Source organism: Chrysochloris asiatica, unplaced genomic scaffold (genome assembly GCF_000296735.1).
Source record: "Chrysochloris asiatica unplaced genomic scaffold, ChrAsi1.0 scaffold00033, whole genome shotgun sequence".
Classification (NCBI taxonomy): Eukaryota; Metazoa; Chordata; class Mammalia; order Afrosoricida; family Chrysochloridae; genus Chrysochloris; species Chrysochloris asiatica.
In genome coordinates this window covers 1,878,672-1,897,409 of record NW_006408551.1, presented here as the reverse complement: position 1 = coordinate 1,897,409, position 18,738 = coordinate 1,878,672, and the positions used below count along the sequence as shown (strand labels likewise).

The 18,738-nt window shown below is 44.2% G+C and overlaps 3 protein-coding genes across 7 annotated transcripts in view; 1 reads left to right on the top strand and 2 right to left on the bottom strand.

The window, feature by feature from the left end:
• Positions 1 to 7,597, bottom strand: part of RAB5B (RAB5B, member RAS oncogene family) — an 18,298-nt gene extending 10,701 nt beyond the window's left edge. For both annotated transcript variants that reach the window (XM_006859406.1, XM_006859407.1), the window contains exon 1: positions 7,560 to 7,597. The gene's annotated coding sequence lies outside the window, so the exon portion shown is untranslated. The remainder of the gene's footprint in view (positions 1 to 7,559) is intronic.
• Positions 7,598 to 10,322: 2,725 nt separating this feature from the next.
• Positions 10,323 to 15,602, bottom strand: CDK2 (cyclin-dependent kinase 2). Of its 2 annotated transcripts, XM_006859404.1 has the most exons (7): positions 15,252 to 15,602; positions 14,505 to 14,582; positions 14,283 to 14,403; positions 13,055 to 13,225; positions 12,508 to 12,609; positions 10,932 to 11,135; positions 10,323 to 10,663 (listed from the first exon to the last, which is right to left on the bottom strand). In XM_006859404.1, exons 1-7 carry the CDS (start codon positions 15,365 to 15,367, stop codon positions 10,559 to 10,561), a joined length of 897 nt encoding a protein of 298 aa, XP_006859466.1. In that variant the 5' UTR covers positions 15,368 to 15,602; the 3' UTR covers positions 10,323 to 10,558. The 2 variants fall into 2 exon arrangements, with proteins under 2 accessions (XP_006859466.1, XP_006859467.1); XM_006859405.1 differs by lacking the exon at positions 12,508 to 12,609 and having other exon boundaries at positions 10,559 to 10,663.
• An 894-nt stretch (positions 15,603 to 16,496) lies between these two features.
• Positions 16,497 to 18,738, top strand: part of PMEL (premelanosome protein) — a 9,348-nt gene continuing 7,106 nt past the window's right edge. For all 3 annotated transcript variants that reach the window (XM_006859403.1, XM_006859402.1, XM_006859401.1), the window contains exon 1: positions 16,497 to 16,572. In XM_006859403.1, coding sequence (XP_006859465.1) covers positions 16,497 to 16,572 — 76 coding nt within the window. The remainder of the gene's footprint in view (positions 16,573 to 18,738) is intronic.

Sequence of the window (18,738 nt, the reverse complement as noted above, 5' to 3'; positions counted from 1 at the left end):
AAAAAAAATAAATAAGCCAAGTAGTTAAGTGGTGTGATGACTATTACCTTCAAACCTGAGCCAAAAAAAAAAAAAAAAAAGGGCAAATGAGCAGGTTCCCTCCAACCCTTACAGCTCAGAAGAGAAGAAATCCAATTTAACTCCTTTTAAAAGTGTAACTCCACAAGAATAGCTTATCAAATGATCCATTAAAGAGGACTGAGACTTAGCCACAGCATCAGATCATTTGGGGACTGGGAAAGGTGGTTGAAAGACAGATTCTTTAATGTGGGCAGCTCTCCAAACAGCACAAGGAAAGCAGGCATAACAAAAAGTTTCTTAGCCTGTCAATCTCAGCTACAGCAAGACTGCACTCCTTAGGACCCCTTTGTAACTACGTCAACTACAGATGAAGCCCCCAGACGTCTATCATTTATCAATACCGAATTTCCTATACCTAAGTCCCAAACGTCAACCCTATAAAGTCAGTTAGTTATTTAAAGTACATAGGATAAGCACTGAGCTGCTAACCATATGGTCGGCAGTTCAAACCCACCAGCTGCTCCTCGGAAACCCTATACAGGGTCGTTAAGAGCCAGAACTGACTTGATGACTCTCGACAACAAGAAGTCATCTATTTCAGATTCCTTATTTTATAGGTAAGGAAACGGAGGCACATAAAATCAATCAACTTATTAGATATTCTCACACAGTCAAGAATCACACAGCTACTTGGCAAATCCAGGACTCCTATTCTATTCAGGTAGTGTTTGACTACCAGACAAAAGAATGGCAGTTCTAACCCACCCAGAGGTGCCATAGAAGACCTGGTGATCTGCTTCCAAAAGGTCACAGCCTTGAAAGCCCTCTGGTGTGCACACAGTACTCTGACATACATGGAGGTCACCATGAGTTTGAACTGATTCAACAGCAACTAACAACTTCTTAAGGAAACAGGAGATGCTAAACTCTGAAAGGGAACCAGAACAGGGACAAGGATCTGAGACTAGATAGTGTCTGCCTCTATTCAGTTCATGTAAGTACTTCCTTACATACACTACAAACAAATTAGAAAGCCCCAGGTCTTCCCTGGGAACTGGAGTTTAGTCCCATATCATTCTGGCAGAAGACTGAATCATTACTATGTTTCTCTAAAAGATCTTGACCAAAGCCTACCAAGGACAGTTGTAAAACAGTCAATTCAATGGGAGAAGATAGTGAAGAGGTTACCTTTGCAGGACTCCATGGGTTTTGGTATTTATATATGCGATTTACTAAGTAGGGAAGACAGGGTAAAGGCCAGTAAATTCCTTAAACACCTCTCCAACTTTCTTTAGTCCCCAAATCATCAATATCTTGAACTGAGAGTTCCACAACTTGGGTCAGCTCTTTCACTGCGTTGATCCAATGTTATCTAATAAGTCCCTGATTTAAATGAGAGCACCCCTCTCTTCCCCCACCCTTGTCCTAATAGTTCTCCAAGAGGCAAAAAGTTCTCTTATCAGCATGGTAGTACACATTCCTTATTACTGACTTAGGAAAGATTGGACTGCCCTTCCCTATTATGTTGGTCTAGCAAACTCCTAATATATCTTTGTGAAATCTTGCATAATTACTCTCACCCCAGTAGAACTCATACTGCTTCCTCTGGGGTAAGACTGTAATTCTACTCTATAGAAGAGTCCTGATCAAAAAAGGGAAAATGCAGAAAGAATTTCAAATTCTCATGGGATCCAGACTTCCTGGATCCACTGAGGCTGGAAGAACCTCTGAAACAAATGCCTTGAGATAATCTTGAAACCTTAAGCCAAAAATATTCCCTATAGTCTTATTTAAACCAAACAGTTTAGCTTAACTGCCTTGAACAGTGTGCTCTTTTAAGAACTATCTATAAGGGATCAAACTGACAAGAGCAACTTGAAAGATTAGATAGGAAACTGTGGGGAGGAATAATTCAGAAAAGGAGGATGACAATGATTGCACAACTTGAAAAATGTTATTGAAAATATCAACATGGAAAGCTTGTAAGCCTGTCTTCTGCCTATAACTGATTAGAATACCTAAAATGGGACTATAATGTGTCCAGTGAAGAAGGTTTACTGAGGAGCCTCTGCATTACATGGGAGTATAGGTGGAAGCCCGAACCACAACCAGACCTTCAGAGACAGGAAATTTCTACACTTGAAAGGACAAGCAGACCAGCCGGGAGCAGCTAGAAAACCAGAAGATACCTCTTGAAAGAAGGACCTACAGGAAAAATACAAAACAATAAGGGCCGTCCGACTGTTACCACAAGAACATACAGGTGGGCTTGCCCAGGAGACATCAAGGCAAGTGGTCGGATCCTCTCAGTGTAAATTCTCTTCCAAGACTAAGACGTAAGGGAAATATACGCTTTGACTGACAACCACGCACATCAATGAAGGGGCGAGCTAAGCCCTACATCGTTCAGCAAACTACCGTGAACCCTGGTGGAGACCTGGTCAGCCAGTAGCGAGGCAACATCTGGGGACTCATGGGCTCAGAGTCAATGACACAGCCACAGAGGTCTAGAGTGGAAAGCAGGGCAGCCAGCCGATAAAAAGACGCCGGACAGACATAAGAACACCCACACTTGCACATGATACCCATTTGACCGGATTTCAATACCTGGATAAACAGAGCTCAACCCGAAGAAGAAAGAAGAGGGGAAAAAAAAAGCGTCATCTGATACAATTCAATAAACAGGACCTACACCTATGAATGCAGTAGCTCAAAAAAGGAAACAAATCCCTGCTGCCAAGAACTATTCCCACCCCCTCCACACAAAGGGTACACAGGGATGGGCAACTTGGACATTGGCTACCCAAAATGGGGGGAGGGATACAAAGGCAAGAAGTGACTGGCTTACAAGCTTTCAAGAGAGAACCTAGATCCAAAGGGCGTGGAGGAAGGTAGAGTCTCCAGTGAGTGGTGTCCAGCCTGTCCAGGAAGGGCTGATGAAACGAAATATAGATGGGTCTCTTGTGATGCAATGGTGAATAATTCTTATCAGGACTCTGATTGTGAGGGTTGGAAATCTAAAGATGGACATTTTGTAGCAAAGAGGGGAGTGATTAACTTATCAGTCTAGGAGTGGAGGACCCTGGTACTATCAATGGAGAAGAGCGAAGTGCAGAATCCTACCCAGAGAGGCGGTGAGGCCTGAGATGGAGGCAGAGAAGATGACGTCAAGAGATGGTGGGGCTGGGGACTCGGGATCAGGAGATGGAAAGGGGCTGAGGACTGTGGTGGCGGGGGTGGGGTGCAGGCTTACAGGGTACACCCCTTGGTTGGGTGAGGATGCATGGACGGGATGGTAACTATGCCAATGAAATAATGGATGATGGAATGAATGTAAAGCTGATGATGTTCTCCCATGTAGACTATCACACAATTCACAATAAAACATTTAAAAAGAAAAGAAAAGAAAAATGTAATTGATGTCATTGACCTGTACATGTAGAAATTGTCTAACTGGTAAATTGTCTAACTGCTGGGTATATTCTCAATAACAATGAAAATAATTTTCAAAAAGAATGCATGTCTATAATAGCATTTATCACATTATATGAGGGGACTTCAAAAAGTTCATGGAAAAATTGAATGAAGAGATAATGGCATTGTTCCATGAACTTTTTTAAGTCCCCTCACATATACGTTGTGTCTGTCTACTTTAAGTTTCCAAATGTCTCAAAAAGTGGGACTATTTTTTAATGTAATCTTGAATCTCCAGGTCAGAGCATGGTCCCTAGTAGAGAATCATTACATGTTTAAAATACTTAAAGCCAAAAACAATTCTGCTTACCTCTCCCATCCATGTAATCTGGATAGACTCAGTTCCATTTGGGAATGTTTTTAATAGAACCCAGAGACCTAATTCTCTCTCTTGGATGGAGGGCCCCTTTGGAACCTAGCCCACAAGGTACTGTTGCAACTCACATGGGCTAACTGCTTTTCCTGTCACCCGTTACTACGCCTTAGATGGCTTAATCACACCCAATATGTGGCCCTCCCACCCTAACACTGAGGCAACTGTGGCTAAAAACAAGGTTCCCTGAATTTTTCAGCTGATGTTGAGTGGTTAAAAAGCTTTAGGTCATTACCCTTCTATTAATCCCTCAACTTGAGAAATATAAGTTTTAAAAACGGAAAAATTTTTACCACAGAGCCAGGAGGCACTCTGAAATGGTACTTACTGCTTTTAAACAGAAGCTATAGCATGCCCAGGAATCACCCACTTTACTCACCTGGGTGTCTCCTTAATCAGCTCAGTTACTATTCAGTCAATGACTAAATCTTTCCTAAAACACTCTTGGGAAGTAGAAGCGTAATGTGTAGGGTTTTATAATCTTTCCTCCCAGAGGGCTGCTGCATTTCCTTATTTAAGTTAAATGTCTCACACATTGATTACTTTCCAGTCTAATCAGGAAATCTCCTTAATCAGGGAATTAAGGAGCAGGCTATATACTTGATTCTCTTATCCTAAGCCTCTTTCTCAGAAGTCCAAGGCATCAATGCACACAAACAAGCAAACTATGAAAGGGTAATCCTTGCATGTAGGCACAGTAAGGGTAAAAATATATGAGGTACGACATCAAGGGTAATGGAAAGGCCACTTCTCCAAATAATTTTTCAACTGCAGACCTATATTTGAAATTCCATATTGATAACTCCACACCTGAGCTCACTCCTGAAATGCAAAATCCCTTGGAAGAATTAACAATTTAAGTGACTTTGTCATCTTATGGAGCAATTCCAGATACTTTCTTAAAAATAGGTTTTGTTAAAGGAAAGGTAGGAAAAACAAAGGGACATATAGAGGAAAAGGACAGAATACTACAGAATACAGAATACTAGAAAATGTCAAAGAGCAAAGATGAAAGAGGATTTAAAACAAACAAAAACCCTACATTTACACATTCTCCAGGACTGACTGTAGGTAAGAAAATAATAGCTCCCAAGGAATAAGAATTGAGGTTTCTTATGGGCACTGTGCAAAGGCTGGATACATTAGAGGGCAGATCAGGCCCAGTGAGAACAAATTCAATTAATAAATTGGTAGTGTGAAATATCTCTGGGTGGTACAACCAATGAACTTGATGGGCTGCTAAAAGATTGGAGGTTTGAGTCGACCCCATGGTACCTCAGAAGAAAGGTTTGGCAATCTACTTCCAAAAAATCAGCCATTAGCAACCCTGTGGAGACAGTTCTTTCTATTTGACACACATGGAGTTGCTATGATAACTGGCTGATGAAATGCCCTAGCTGTATTATGAAGTTTAAAGGAAAACCAATTTCAAATCCAGAGACTCTTAGGGGCTTCTAAAGTCACTACAGACAAGACAAACACTGAAGTTCCTTAGGAGCACCATCACCTTCATGGATAAGGAAGGAACAGTCATATAATCTGACCAGGCAGACCATGAACCAGAAGCTATGTTGTTAAGTGCTGTCAAGTTGACGCTGACTCATAGCAACCGCATATAGGATTTCCAAGGATCTGCTGATGGGTTTGAACTGCTGGTCTTGTGGTTTGCAGTCCACTGCCGGTCCTACAGTGCCATACTACAAGTCCATGAACCAGAAGATAGAGGTCTCAAATTACTCACCTTAGCAGTGATGCCAATAATTATCCCAAGCAAAATGATTCACTTGAATATTGCTTTCATAAAAGAGAAAAAAGTTTTGGTCCGATCTACTTGGGCATTTTCTAGGATACCCAAAATATAACTGGTATATATGTGAATTTAAGAAGTTAAGTGATACTACAAAGTACAGAACTTTGCCTGCCTGAGTTTCATAGATGACAAAGAAAAACTGAAAGTAGCACAATAACAGAGTATCATCCCAGAAGGGAAAACGAAAGAATGAAAGACAGGAGTTTCGTGGGAATATGAACACAGAATTGCCTTTAGTGGCACATCCCCTAAACACAGCAAGATTAGTTTGATCTTCTGATTCTTACCTCTGACATTCCTGACTGAAAAAAAGGGTGGAGTGAGTGTGGAGGACTTACACTTTTAATACTGCTGCATAGCTTGAATACTTTTTAATGTGCACATATTTAGTAATTACAATGAAACAATGATAGAAGACGACACTGGTACAGTAGGGGAAAGAGGAGCTATAATAGAGGAAAAAATCTCCAAGAGGCTCTAATCTATGGGGTCTAAGGTGGTCAGCAGGCCATTAAAAATGCATGGGGAAGGGAGTCCTCTGCTTTACTAACTCACCTTCCTTTTCTTTACTCATCCATTTTTCCAAATACCTCACTGTTTGACACAACTTTCTAGTAGTACAGAAACTAGACAAACGACAACGGGTGATGTCAACTTTCGGGAATGGAATTGCTGTTTCCCAAATGCTGTCCTCAGTGATATCAGCTCATATTTTCAGACTTCATTCCATCTAACTCGATTACCTGCCTGGGAAGTACCCAAGTCTAAGTTCAACAAAAGTGTTACCAACTCTGGTCAGATCTCTTGATGGCTGGGGATTTCTATACTCCTTTCCAATGCAAATAATGAAATCATTCAGATTCCCACTTTAGGTCAGAGATACAGTATCCACTATAGGCCATGTTATCAAGTGGGAAAGAAATGGACAAAATATCCCTCAAGGCAACTTAGCTTTTTCACAAGGCATGAAACAGTAGGTAGGAAGAAATAGAAAAGAGTGCTGTCTAAACTAGCCATGAGGCCAAAGCAAAGTGTAATAATTAAGGAAGGGCTGAGTTTGGAGCAGCCGACTATCACAAAAATAAAAGAACTTTTGTCTTCACTACCTACCCTGGGAATAGCGAAGAAACTTAAAATGATTACACATCCCAACATGAATGGGAACAAAAGAGTGGGTACTCCCCAAACCCGGAGCCTCCAGTACAGCTTCTGCACTCTCTTCCAGCAGCTCATATAACTGTTATCAGGCCTTGCTTTCCTTTCCCTAACTTCTTTAGTAAATTAAGTTAATAAAGCTTTCTTCGTGTGCCTCAGTTCTCCCTCCCTGAAGCCAAATCCCTCTCGGCTCAACTCAGTTCTCCCCTTCGGTTATTTTCACAATGGCTACTTTCCGTGAAAAGAATACCTCTTACCTAACTAAGAACCCGTTTTCAGGCCCTCCTAATTAGACACATCTCGAGAGACCCTGCCTCAGTTACCCTCGGGACTAAAGCGTCAGGTTGACCCCTCCTCACCTCCAAGCAAATGGGCTTACCTCACCGCTGCCCCGTCCCTTCCACTCAGCTCCTCCCTCTCCAGCGCTGTTTAATGGGGCCGGCCCCACCTCTCCTACCAGCCCCGGGCCTCCGCACCCAGCTTCCAGTCCGGCCGCCGCCAGCACCCTGCCACCTCCCCGCGTTACCAACTTTGGGCTCCCAACACGCTCGGCCCCCTCCTCAGCGCCCCCATTAGGCCTGCCAGGACCCGGCCCCCTTCTCCTGTCTCCAGTGGGCCATTTAACTCCCTCGCTTAGTCCCAGACAGTCCTCCACTCTCAGGCCAGGCCACCCTTACCGCCCCGGCGCCTCCGCCCCTGCCCTTCTGGGCGCCACTAGCCCTGTACCTGAGGCTCCGTCTCCCCGTCAGGCCCAAGCCTCTGTCGAACAGACAAACAGCTGCAGCTCAACCAAACCCTCCCACCCCTCCTCCTCGCCCTGGGCGGGGGCCCCAGCCAATAGCACAATTACCCGCCTACCATCGAGGGTGGGCAATATGTGCACTCACCCGCCAATCCTCAAGAGAAAGGTAGGGCTCTTTCAGAATTGTCATCAACGAGTACAAGCAGGGGAATGAACAGGCGGGGCTACAAACCAATAAAAGGCGAGAAGCCTTGAAGATTGACACATGAAGGAACCATTAAAGAGCGAGTTCCCTAAAACAGGGGGCGGTACACTGGTGACAGGCGTATGTGTCAACCAATAAACTCTCGACACCCCATGACCCCCGCCTTTTGACTTCTAAACATCTAATCAGGTGAGTGCTGGAGGCGGGTCAAAGTGAAACTTTAACCAGTACTGCGACAATTCTGGACTTGACTGGCAAGTAAGGCGGGGTGGAAAGGAACCCCAGGAAGGCCTCTACTGACCTTCCCCCCTCCCGCGATTTGGCGGCAGTGGGGGTGGTATGGGGAAACGGCTAATTCTAGCGCTCCGCCCTCTGACAAAATCGCGGACGTACAGGGAAATACCTCTCTTAAGGAACTGGAGATTGGGAATTTCAATAACCTTCACGTCAGTGCTTCCTGGATTCCTGGTGTGGCGCTTTCGGGTCAGCACTGGACTGAGAATTACAAGGTCGACAGTTTAAACCCACCAGCTGCTCCTCGGAAACTATATAGTGTCGCTGAGTTGGAATCTGCTTTAAGACACTTAACATCAACAAAGAGGGGCAAGGGAAACCCTAGTGTGGTTCTGGTTGACGGTTCAAACTCACCAACTGCTCCTTGAAAGCCCTATTCAGGATCACTGAGTCAGAATTGACTCGAGGGTATTTGATGACATGAGGACAGGGCGTGCTGGTGTGGCGCTGTCATTTAAGCATTGGACACCTAACCTCAAGGTTGGTGATTCAAACCCACTAGCCGCTCCTTGGAAACCTTATCCAGGATCAGAACTGACTTCATGGCACTTAACAATTAGAGAACAGGAATTTTGGGGGATAAAACCTCTGATGTTTTAACGTGGGGCGAGACAGTGGCAACGAGGAGCAGTGGTATAGTTTGTTGTTAAGTGCTAGTTGTGTATAGGGTTTTCTAGGAGCGGCTGGTGGATTTGAACTGCTGACCTTGCAGTTCAAACCAACATTGTGGTCAAGTGCTTATCCTACAGTGCCAAACCAGAAGCTTTAGCCCGTTCATAGTATTTTTTTTCCTATAGACAATTGATGTTTTCTGAATCATATGTGAATATAAATAAAAGCATCTTCAGAAAACTGTTGTGATATACCAAAAAAAAAAAAAAGGCAAACACAGTGAGCTTTCTGGGAAATGCAGGGTCAAGGTGAATTCCCAGAGTCCACTTCAAAACTTATTGCTATTTCTAAGCCCTTAGAAAGTCTGGAAGAGAGCGAAGTGTGTGTATGCATGTTAGAAGGATGCAGATTTGCAGGGACAGGGAAGTAGAAAAGAGACTTAGCAGTTAGAAAGACTTGAGTTCTTCCCAGCCTCCTAGTTATGCTACTTTAACAGCTGTGATATCTGAAAGTTACCTAACCTCTCTGAGCTTTAATTCCCTCCTCTGGAAAATGGGAAAAATAATACTTTGCCCACGTTAACTACTATCCCAACTGCATCTTGGAAGCCAGAATGGAGAAGAGTTGGTAAACCTGCACAGAGAGATTAGGAAATGAGGGATCTGAAACCAGTTATCACACATTCACATTCATATTCTCTCTCACATATGCTCCTCTTTCAGTGAAAGAAAAAAAGGAAAGGTATGAGCTATACAAAACCAGGAACTTTTTTTTAATGAATTACAAACTAAATTACAAATAATGTTAATAGCAAGAACACTTAAGAGGTAAGGGAAGAGACAAAAATCATAAAAAGAAAAAATATTTTTAAACATTCGCATTACAAAACCCCAAGTGCACGGAGCAACAGTTCTCCCCCTCCCCCCACTGACTTTAAAAATGACTATAACCTGAAATATAAATATAATTGTTCATCCTTCTTTTAAAGAAATATTTTCCCAGAGTACCCCCAGCTCAGTCACAGCCCTGAAAAAGTGTCAGTATTTTCAAAATGATGTCTACTCTTAACTTCCATTCCACACCTTTCAGAGGAAGATGGGAGCAGGGATACCTGGCAACCAAAGAACTAAGAATTCTAAAAGGAAGGGAAAATTCAAACATCTCTCACTTGCCTCATAAGGCTGTAGTGAAGCAATGGGCCTGGATGCTACCCAACTCTGGGCTTCCCAGACCCCTTGGCCATAGACGGGCAGACAAGAGGGCTGGAAACAATCATTTCTACTGCAGCCACCACCAGAGTTGGAGTCTTGAGTTTCCTAGCCTGTTAGTTGAGGTGAAACACTAAAACAAGGGCATAAAATGTGGTAGGGTCTATTCTTTAACCTAATTCCTAAAAACAGACCCCTCTCCATATTTTTGTGTTGCTTGGGTTTCAAAGTTTCAACTTAGTCCTCTGGTGTCACTTGGCCTTACAATTGCAGGAGGCTTGGAGGCCCTGTCACTCCCAAACACAAAAAATAATCATTATGAGTCACTCAGAAATGGTCTAGGATGGCAAACCTATGTGGAATTATGGGGGAAGAGTTGGTCTGATTTTGGAGACTGGCCCTTAGTAGTGCCTAAGAGGAGAGCACTAGGGTGGTAGAGAAACTGACTTAAGTGCATGTAATAATAAAACTCTTTCATTCCCACTCCTCCTTCCCCTCCATTTTCTATATCCCTCGAGCTGACTGGCCAAAAGGTCAAGATGAGTGTTAAGGCAACCAGACAAGATCAGTGGGCCCACCTGAGTCTCAACAACCAGACCCAAGCCCGGTCAGGCATACACTAGAGGAGAGGGTGAAACTGAGGGTGGGGGCTGGTGGAAAGGCGTCAGAGTCGAAGGTGAGGTATTGGCTTGGTCACATCTTGGAAGAAAGGGTGAGCCAGAGCTGCCTTTGCTGAAATGCGCTTGTTGGGGTCGTAGTGCAGCATTTGCTGGAAGGAAAGACAGAAGTACACTGACTTCAGTTGATATAATTAATAGTAGGCTAGGCCTGGGCAGTAAGTATTCAGAGAAATCAAGAAACCAGAAATAATTTTACCCAAGACAAAGTTCCCATTTCCCTCCTCCCATATCCAAACCCTCTCAGGTTATTGAGAGGTGCTAAGGAATCTAGGGTTTCATCCTTCCTCTTTCACAATGGTAAAACCCTGCCATAGGGGAGAAAATGAAGGAAAGTGGGTTCCCACCCCTCACTCTCACCGATAACAAGCTCCGTCCATCTTCATCCAGGGGAGGCACAACTTTGCTAAAATCTTGCCGGGCCCACTTGGGGAAACTCGCCTTATAATCAGGCATAGAAGTAACTCCTGGCCAAACTGTCTCATCTGGGGTTCCCAGAGTTCGAAAGATCCGGAAGAGTTGGTCGATCTCAGAGTCTCCAGGGAATAGTGCCCTGCGGGTCACCTGAGAATGGGGAGAGGAAAGACCAAGACCCACATTTACGTCAGTGAAAACTGCCCTCTATACAAAGGAGGTTCCCACAGGCAGTGGAAGGTCAGCAGGGCCCCATGACTCTCCCCACCCCTCACCCCAGAGCCTTTCATGGGGTCAGTCATACAGTGCCCGAGACAATGAAGTCTCTTAATCTGTCTCTTCACCCCCTCCTTCTTTCCCCCAACTATGCTTTGCAGATCCCCAAGGTTGGATGGGGCTGGAAAGGGGTGAATGTCTGGGGTGCCACTGACATGTAGCAAAGGGATCCCAAGCCACTCACGGGGTGTGGGGTAGACACTGCAGTCATCCCCCCTCCTTGTGATGCAGCCACTTCTAGATAGGAGCACAGCGGGCAGAGACTGTGTCTTCCATTTCTTCTGTGTTCCCCACAGCACCTAGCATAGTGCTGGGTACACACTAGGTGCTTAACAAATATTTTTTGATGAATTGAGAGAGGAATATGGGCAACTGTAAGGCAATGCACTAGGGGAAAATGTACTATATATACACAAACATACATTAGGCTTATGGTCTCTAAGCCCTCAGTTATAACCCAGATAAAGGATCAAAAAAGAGATGGCTGATTTGAGTTGAAAACTCATCCCACTTCACTGTTGTATTAAAGGGGATGGGCACTCCCACTTAAGGTTAGGCCTCAGTGAGTCTTCAACCTTAAAATCCAGAGATTAAGGGGCACATAAGCTAAGTCTGTAATTTAAATTAAGAGTGAGGGTAAGGTGAACACAGTTGGCTTCACCACACTCCCATACTCTATAGCACAATCTACAGGCCAAATGAAGGAGGGATACTAAGTGGAATTCATTCTCCTAAATATATGCAGAAAATGCAAATCCACTGCTATCAGAATTGATTCCTACATATAGTGATTCCATAGGACAAAGTAAAATTGCCCCATGGGTTTCCAAGGCTGTACATCTTTACGAAAGCAGACTTCCATATCTTTCTCCCATTGAGTGGCTGGTGGGTTTGAACAGCTTATAACTGAGCACTTAGCCACTGCACCACCAGGGTTTCAATATATACAGATCAACACTAAAGTAACTACAGAAATGATTTAGCTTATTTCAGGGATTTACAGAGATGCATACTGGAAGGCGAGGCTATTTGGGGATATCCTGATATTCTTGTTGACATCAGGGGCAACAGTCATATATATATATATATATATATATCCACCTATCCCCACCCCAGCTTGGCACTATTCTAGAGAGATCCTCAAGGGAGACAGAAGGGCCATGAGTCTGAACCAACAGTTAAGTTTTGTTGTTCTTGTGGATGTGGGGAGTAGTGGGTTGAATGAAACCCAGGCACGCCTACATACCATCTCTGCAAAGATGCAGCCCAGGCTCCAGATATCCACAGCTGTAGAGTAGTATTTGCATCCCAGAAGGATTTCAGGTGCTCGGTACCACAGGGTTACCACCTGGAGGGCAGGAGCAGGAAGGGAAAGGGTGGATCATGGAAATCTCAATGCTCTCCAAACGCTCAGCCTCTTAATAAAACAGCTTCCTTCCTTCTCCTCCCTTTAATTTCCCCTAGGTCAAGTGACTACATAGGATTTTGTAGCCCAGAGTGGGCCTAACACACGACTCTAAGGCCCTCCAATGTGAGATCTTCCTGGAAAATCTGAGATAAATGGTCAGAATTTTAATGGTGTCCATTCCAATTATCCAAGCCTGGCATCTGTTTAAGTCTAGTTTGCCCACAAGTAGATTCTATGCATACTCTAAAATCTCTCTGGGTTTCCAGAGAGCTTTTCCATCTACCAAGAGAGATAAACTGCTGGCCAGATGTTTTTAGTAATTTTGTGAATGCCCTTGTTAACACTTCTGTGGAGTTCAGAGAAGAAAAGCATAAGAGACTCTCACCTCATGGGTATAAGTACGAACAGGGACTCCAAAGGCTCTGGCTAGTCCAAAGTCTGCTAGCTTGATGGCCCCCTCTGCATTGATAAGCAGATTCTGTGGCTTGAGATCTCGGTGCAGAACCCGATGAGAATGGCAGAAAGCTAGTCCTTGGAGCAGCTGGAAAAGATAGCTCTGACAAGAGAGAGAGAGAGAGAGCTGTGAGCACAGTGAGCAGATTAAGGTATAGTCTGTGCCCCCCAAACTCTTATACTATGTTGGATCTGAATGACATGTTTTTGGTTGATTTTGTTTTTGTTGTGTTATTGATTTATGACTTAGGAGAGACCCATCTGTTACAGATAGAACTGCTCTGTAGGGTTTTCTTGGCTATAATCTTTATGGAGGCAGATCTGCAGACCTGTTTCTCAGGTGCCTGTGGGTAGGTTAGAACCGCCGACCTTTTGGTTACCAGTCAACTGCAAATAATTTGCACCACCCCAAAACCTTTGGATTAGAATTACATTTTACAAACCACTTTTCCCATTGGGCTATAATCCCAGTGAAGGACCAAGCTTTATTCAGTTTTGCATCCCTTTTCCATATTCTGCGCTAAGCACATTGAATGCATTCAGTAAAAATGCAATGAATAAAATCAAAGACCAAACCAATTGCCATAGTCAATTCTAGCTCATAGCAACACCATGTATTTCAGAGTAGAATTGCACATATGATTTTCAAGGACCGTAACTTTTTGACAGTAGATCGCCAGGTCTTTCTTCCAAGGTGCCTCGTGGGTGGATTATAACCACTAACTTTTTGGTTAGTAGCTAAACTCTTAAAAGTCAGTGCCTCCCAAGGAACTCCATATATTGAATAAACATTTGCTAATAAATTACAATTCATTCCAGCATTAAAACAGACAACAGTCTCACTAGCTATTTCTCCCACCAAGCAGCAGGTGGGAAGACTTTTTGAAGAAACCTACAAAGTGCCTCAAATTTCATTTATCTACCTTTCATCTGACCTCCCACCTGTGCTGCTAAAGTGAGTCACAGAGTTTCAACTTCTTTGATTCTCCTGCCCAGCCCTAGGGTTAATAAGTATAATGAGCAGAGAGAGCTACAAAATGTACTAGGGAGGGGAGAGGAGGAGAGGGAGCCAAATCACAAATCACTCAGTCTAAATTACCTACCTCCAGTCCCCCCCAAAGACATGATCATCCTGGGAAGGAGTTGATGAAAACAGTTACCTTGATGAGGGGAAGAGGAATGCCAGTGAGAGCAGAAGCATCCATGAATTTCTTGAGATCCTGATGCAGAAACTCAAAAACCAGGTAAAGTTTGTTTTCTGTGTGGATGACATCCAGCAGCCTAAGGAAGGGAGGTCTCAAGTAGATGAGAGAGAAATGCTCAGGCTACACAGGCAGAACACGTAGTCTTTTGCTATTACACCACCTCCCAGATATACTTACTTGACGATATTAGGGTGGTTAAGTTCCTTCAGCAGAGAGATCTCTCGGATGGCAGTACTGGGTACACCCTCTGTCTCACTTGGAGGGATTGGGAGAGCAGAGATGGGAATTTGGTTACAAATACTCCTTTTCCCCCAGCTAGTCATTCCTTTCTTTCCCCAAAGGAAAGTGAGAAAAGAGAAATGGTATTGTAGGAGTTAAATCCTGGGTAAAGCAGGGGGTAGCTTTTGGACACAATTAAGGTAATCATTTCTTTTTTTCCAGATGTATTTAAGTGAGGCCACCTGATGAAAGTGAAGCAGACAGAAAGAAACAGAGGAAAAAATGGGGGAGTAATACCCAGCTTCCCAGAGAAGCCAGTGAGGTTCAACTGCCATTCTTTTGAAAGAGTGAAAGAATTCTAAGAGGGTGGGGTTGAAGCAGAGAGGAGGCAGAAAGGTGCTCTTCACTGACTTTCCAGAAAACCAACTCTACCGGGAGTCCTGATCCCACCCCATGAGGCCTCCTTTTTCTTCTTGAGTCTGATTGTGTATTTGAGGGCATCGCCCAGCCCAGTTTGGGGGAAAGTTCTACGTGGATTCATACCCACACTATACTTTCCTTGGGAAAATCCTCTAGTCTGTCCCCCAACCCACCTCCCCACTTAAAAAGAACTCCCTTCCGGTCCTTGGACCTCTGCCCGCCTGCCAAAGGGGGCACTCAGAAGAGCTCCCCCAGTTAGGAGTCCCCGGTACAGAAGCCACTCACGTGTCCAATCGGATTTTCTTAAGTGCTACCACTTCGCCCGTCACCTTGTTTTTGGCTTTATACACAACTCCGTACGTGCCCTCGCCGATCTTTTCCACCTTTTGGAAGTTCTCCATGAAGCGCTAGCGAGTCGGGTCAGCCTGGCCCTGGAGCGGGGGCCTGGGAACCCTACAGAAAACGGACCCAGACTCTTGGGAGCCGAGGAGAAAGAGACGCCACCAGGCACAGAGGCCCGAAGTGGGGATGGAACGCAGTGTTTCTCTAGCTCTTGTCAATTTGTCCAACTTGAAACAATGTTGCCGTCTTCCCCAGTTCCTGACCGCCACCAGAGGCCCCGCCCCTCCTTCCCGCGTTTCCCTGACTCCGCCCTTGACGCTTCTTATTGGCCTACGTCAAAGCAGGGGTGACTCCCTGAGCGGCCGGAGCCCCTGCCGTGGGTGACTCCGCCCCTGTCAGTTTGGGCCAGAGGGACCTTAAGTTTCTGTCTTTGGCGGGACGACTTTTCTCCAAATACCTGATTTGGCCTCGAGTTTTCTGCCTGTGTCCCGAGTCAGTTGTTGTTAAATACCATCGAGTTGGTTCCGACTCATAGCGACCCTGTATAGAGTTTCCGAGGAGCGGCTGGTGAGCTTGAACAGCCAGCCTTGGGGTTCAAACCGAACTTGCAGTCCAGCGCATTAACCCGCAGCTCCACAGTCTGTAGGGATTCTTTAATTACCTTTGGGGATAATGTGTATTGCTCTAAGATTAAATTCCTCTTGGCTCAGAAAAATCAGGAAGCTGGGAATTTCACCGTCATTCTAAGGAATTTCTGGGCCTCAAAGGAGTCGTGGCCTCTGGCTCTCAGCCTACCTCAATACTGTCTATCTCCATGCAGGGTTTCTGTTTCTCTGTCTTTGAAAAGTTCCTGGTTTGACTCAAACAGCTGTTTGATTCACTGTTCCATAATGAATTGTGTGTGTAGGCTATGTGTTATGTAGCTGCCTTTCATTCAATTCTGGTGGGGAAGAGGAGAAGATGGAATGTGTATAGATGAGAAACCTAGTGAAAGGAGAAACTGTCATTGGGTAGTGGGATGAGAAGGGAGTGTCCAGGAACCAGAGACCCTTGTCAGTAAGGTTTCTCTAGTCCTGTCTTCCCTCCCAGGCTGAGGGGAGGAAGGCCTATGCAAATGAGCTCCCCCTTTTAGTATATAAGTGTTTGCCTCAGCCCTCTGGCACTTTGGTTGTTGGAGGGAAGGCCAAGATGTATCTGATGCTGAGGAGGTGCCTTCTCCATGTGTCTGTGATGGGTGCTCTGCTGGCTGTGGGGGCCACAGAAGGTGAGTGTGGGGGAGCATCAATGTGGACAGGTGTGAATTTAAACTCCTACTCTATTTTTTTGCAGGTTGCTAGTGGCTGCTAACCCACCTTGCGATGTCACAGAAGAAAGATCTGTCAAACTGCTTCTGTGTAAAGATTACAGCCAAGAAAATTCTATGGAGCACTTCTACTCTGTAACCAAAACACCCCCAAACCCATTGCTGTCCAGTGGATTCTGATTCATAGTAATCCTAAAGGTCAAAGTAGAACTGCCCCCATAGAATTCCCAAGACTGTAAATCTTTACCTAAGCAGATTGCCACATGTTTTTCCGTGGAGACAGCTGGTGGGTTCAAACATTTTAGTTAGGATCGAGTGCTTATTCTCCTTATTCTGTAACTCTAGGAATCAACTTGATTTCAACGGGTTTTATTTTTTTTATTTATGGGCGATACCAGCTCCACTAGACAATGCTTCAGGTATGTTTCACCTATTTGATTTGATTTAGTGAGAGAACAAGGGCACCTGAACTCCCTCCCCACAGGGAGATTTGGGATTGAGCCTGAAAACAACACAGCCATCTACTTAGAGGGACAACGGCCTAGTGGATCTTTAGGGCCATGATTCTGAGGGGGCAATGAGCTGGAGTAGGAGCTCCAAAGCGGTGAAGTAACTGGGAAATTCTTCTAGGTAATATCTCAGGCACTTGAACTGGGATATTTAAAGTGGGTAGTAAGAGAATGGGGTATTGAATAAGAAGGCTAAGGTAGTACTACCCTTCCCCCCTTGAGATAGGGGTAGGTGAACACTGCACAAGCCTTTTGTTCTGGTGTTGTAAGAGACAGGCAGAGGGGTCTCAGCTGAGCATCACATGAAATGGCTCTTGGGGATTGAAGCCTCGTGACAGGAGCAAGGGCTGGGTCGGAGGTGGTGAGAAGGTCTGGAATGTCCCGTGCTGCACTAAGGAGGGAGGGCTGGGAATGGAGAAAGAATGGGGCATCTCATGACTTCTCTTGCTCTGTGGTGGAATGTTCAATGTCATGATCTTACATCGTCTTAGAATCAGCTAAGTTTCCAGTATACAGTAAAAAATGGGTGGAGATAGTTTCTCCCTTGCTGAAATATATGCCGTATTTCAGCCCCCATTTCTTTCTAGGTCCCTAGGCTCATATCCCTCTAGGAAGTTCTCTTCCATCTGACCTTTGTCGTGTATGTTGCAGTCTCCAAGTCTTTTTCATTTATTTTGTTCCCCAATGTATCCTTTTATTGAAACATTCTGTTCTTACCCACCCATCTGAGGCTCTTGAAAGATTGTGCTTACTTTTTGGATCCTGACTTTTTTAAATCATAAGGCATTTAAAATATTTATGACAATTTTATATGAACTGGATTTGGTCATTTTATTTAGTGATCTTGTCTATGCAAGAAAACAACATTTTACAGATACTGAATCTATAAGGTTTAAAATAACAAGATATCTGGAATTTGCTTTTGCTTTAGCAAAAACAAAGAATAGATAAATGTAGCATGTGGCGGTCAGTGGATTCTTTTTAGTTGGACTTCTCTCCTGGTCAGTTATAATAATTTTGTTTTCTCTGTCCCCAGCCCTAACCTTCCCCTCCTCTGATTTATCCTCCTCACTGCTTGCCCCACTATCTTTTTTAAAACATAAATCTAATCATGTTCAAAAACCTTCTGAAGGTGAATTTTTTATGGCATGTGAACGAATCATATCTTAATTAAAAGCAAACAAAAATATCTTCTGAGATGACCTTGCCTACAGGTTAAAGGCCAAACTCCTGGCACTTAAGCCCCCAACCAATCTTTTAGCCTCATCTCTCATAGTATGTATCGACCATATTGCTATTCCCCCAATAAGCCATATGCTTCCATGCTTTCATCTATTTGCTCATACTGGTTCTTCTGTTGGAATACTTCATCCCACAGGTCAACAGCCAACTCCTCATTGAAACCTTTAGACTGTCTTCATTTTACTTCATATATGTCTGTAATATCACATAGTAAAAAGTGCCCTGAATTATATAAAGTACCCAATCTCTTTGATATCTCAAGTGAGCAAAGTTTTGCTAAAAGGTAATACAGAAACGGCTACAATCATACATTGACAGAGAACTTCCAGAGGTTCAAGCTGGATTCAGAAGAGGCCGTGGAACGAGAGATATCATT

What these genes read in the sequence shown, in the direction of transcription:
- CDK2 (XM_006859404.1), bottom strand. Translation starts at nt 15,367, where the DNA reads ATGGAGAACTTCCAAAAGGTGGAAAAGATCGGCGAGGGCACGTACGGA. An exon ending in AAGAAAATCCGATTGGACAC is followed by an intron (nt 14,583 to 15,251) that starts GTGAGTGGCTTC and finishes AATCCCTCCAAG; the next exon opens with TGAGACAGAGGGTGTACCCA. An exon ending in TTCCTCTTCCCCTCATCAAG is followed by an intron (nt 13,226 to 14,282) that starts GTAACTGTTTTC and finishes CTCTCTTGTCAG; the next exon opens with AGCTATCTTTTCCAGCTGCT.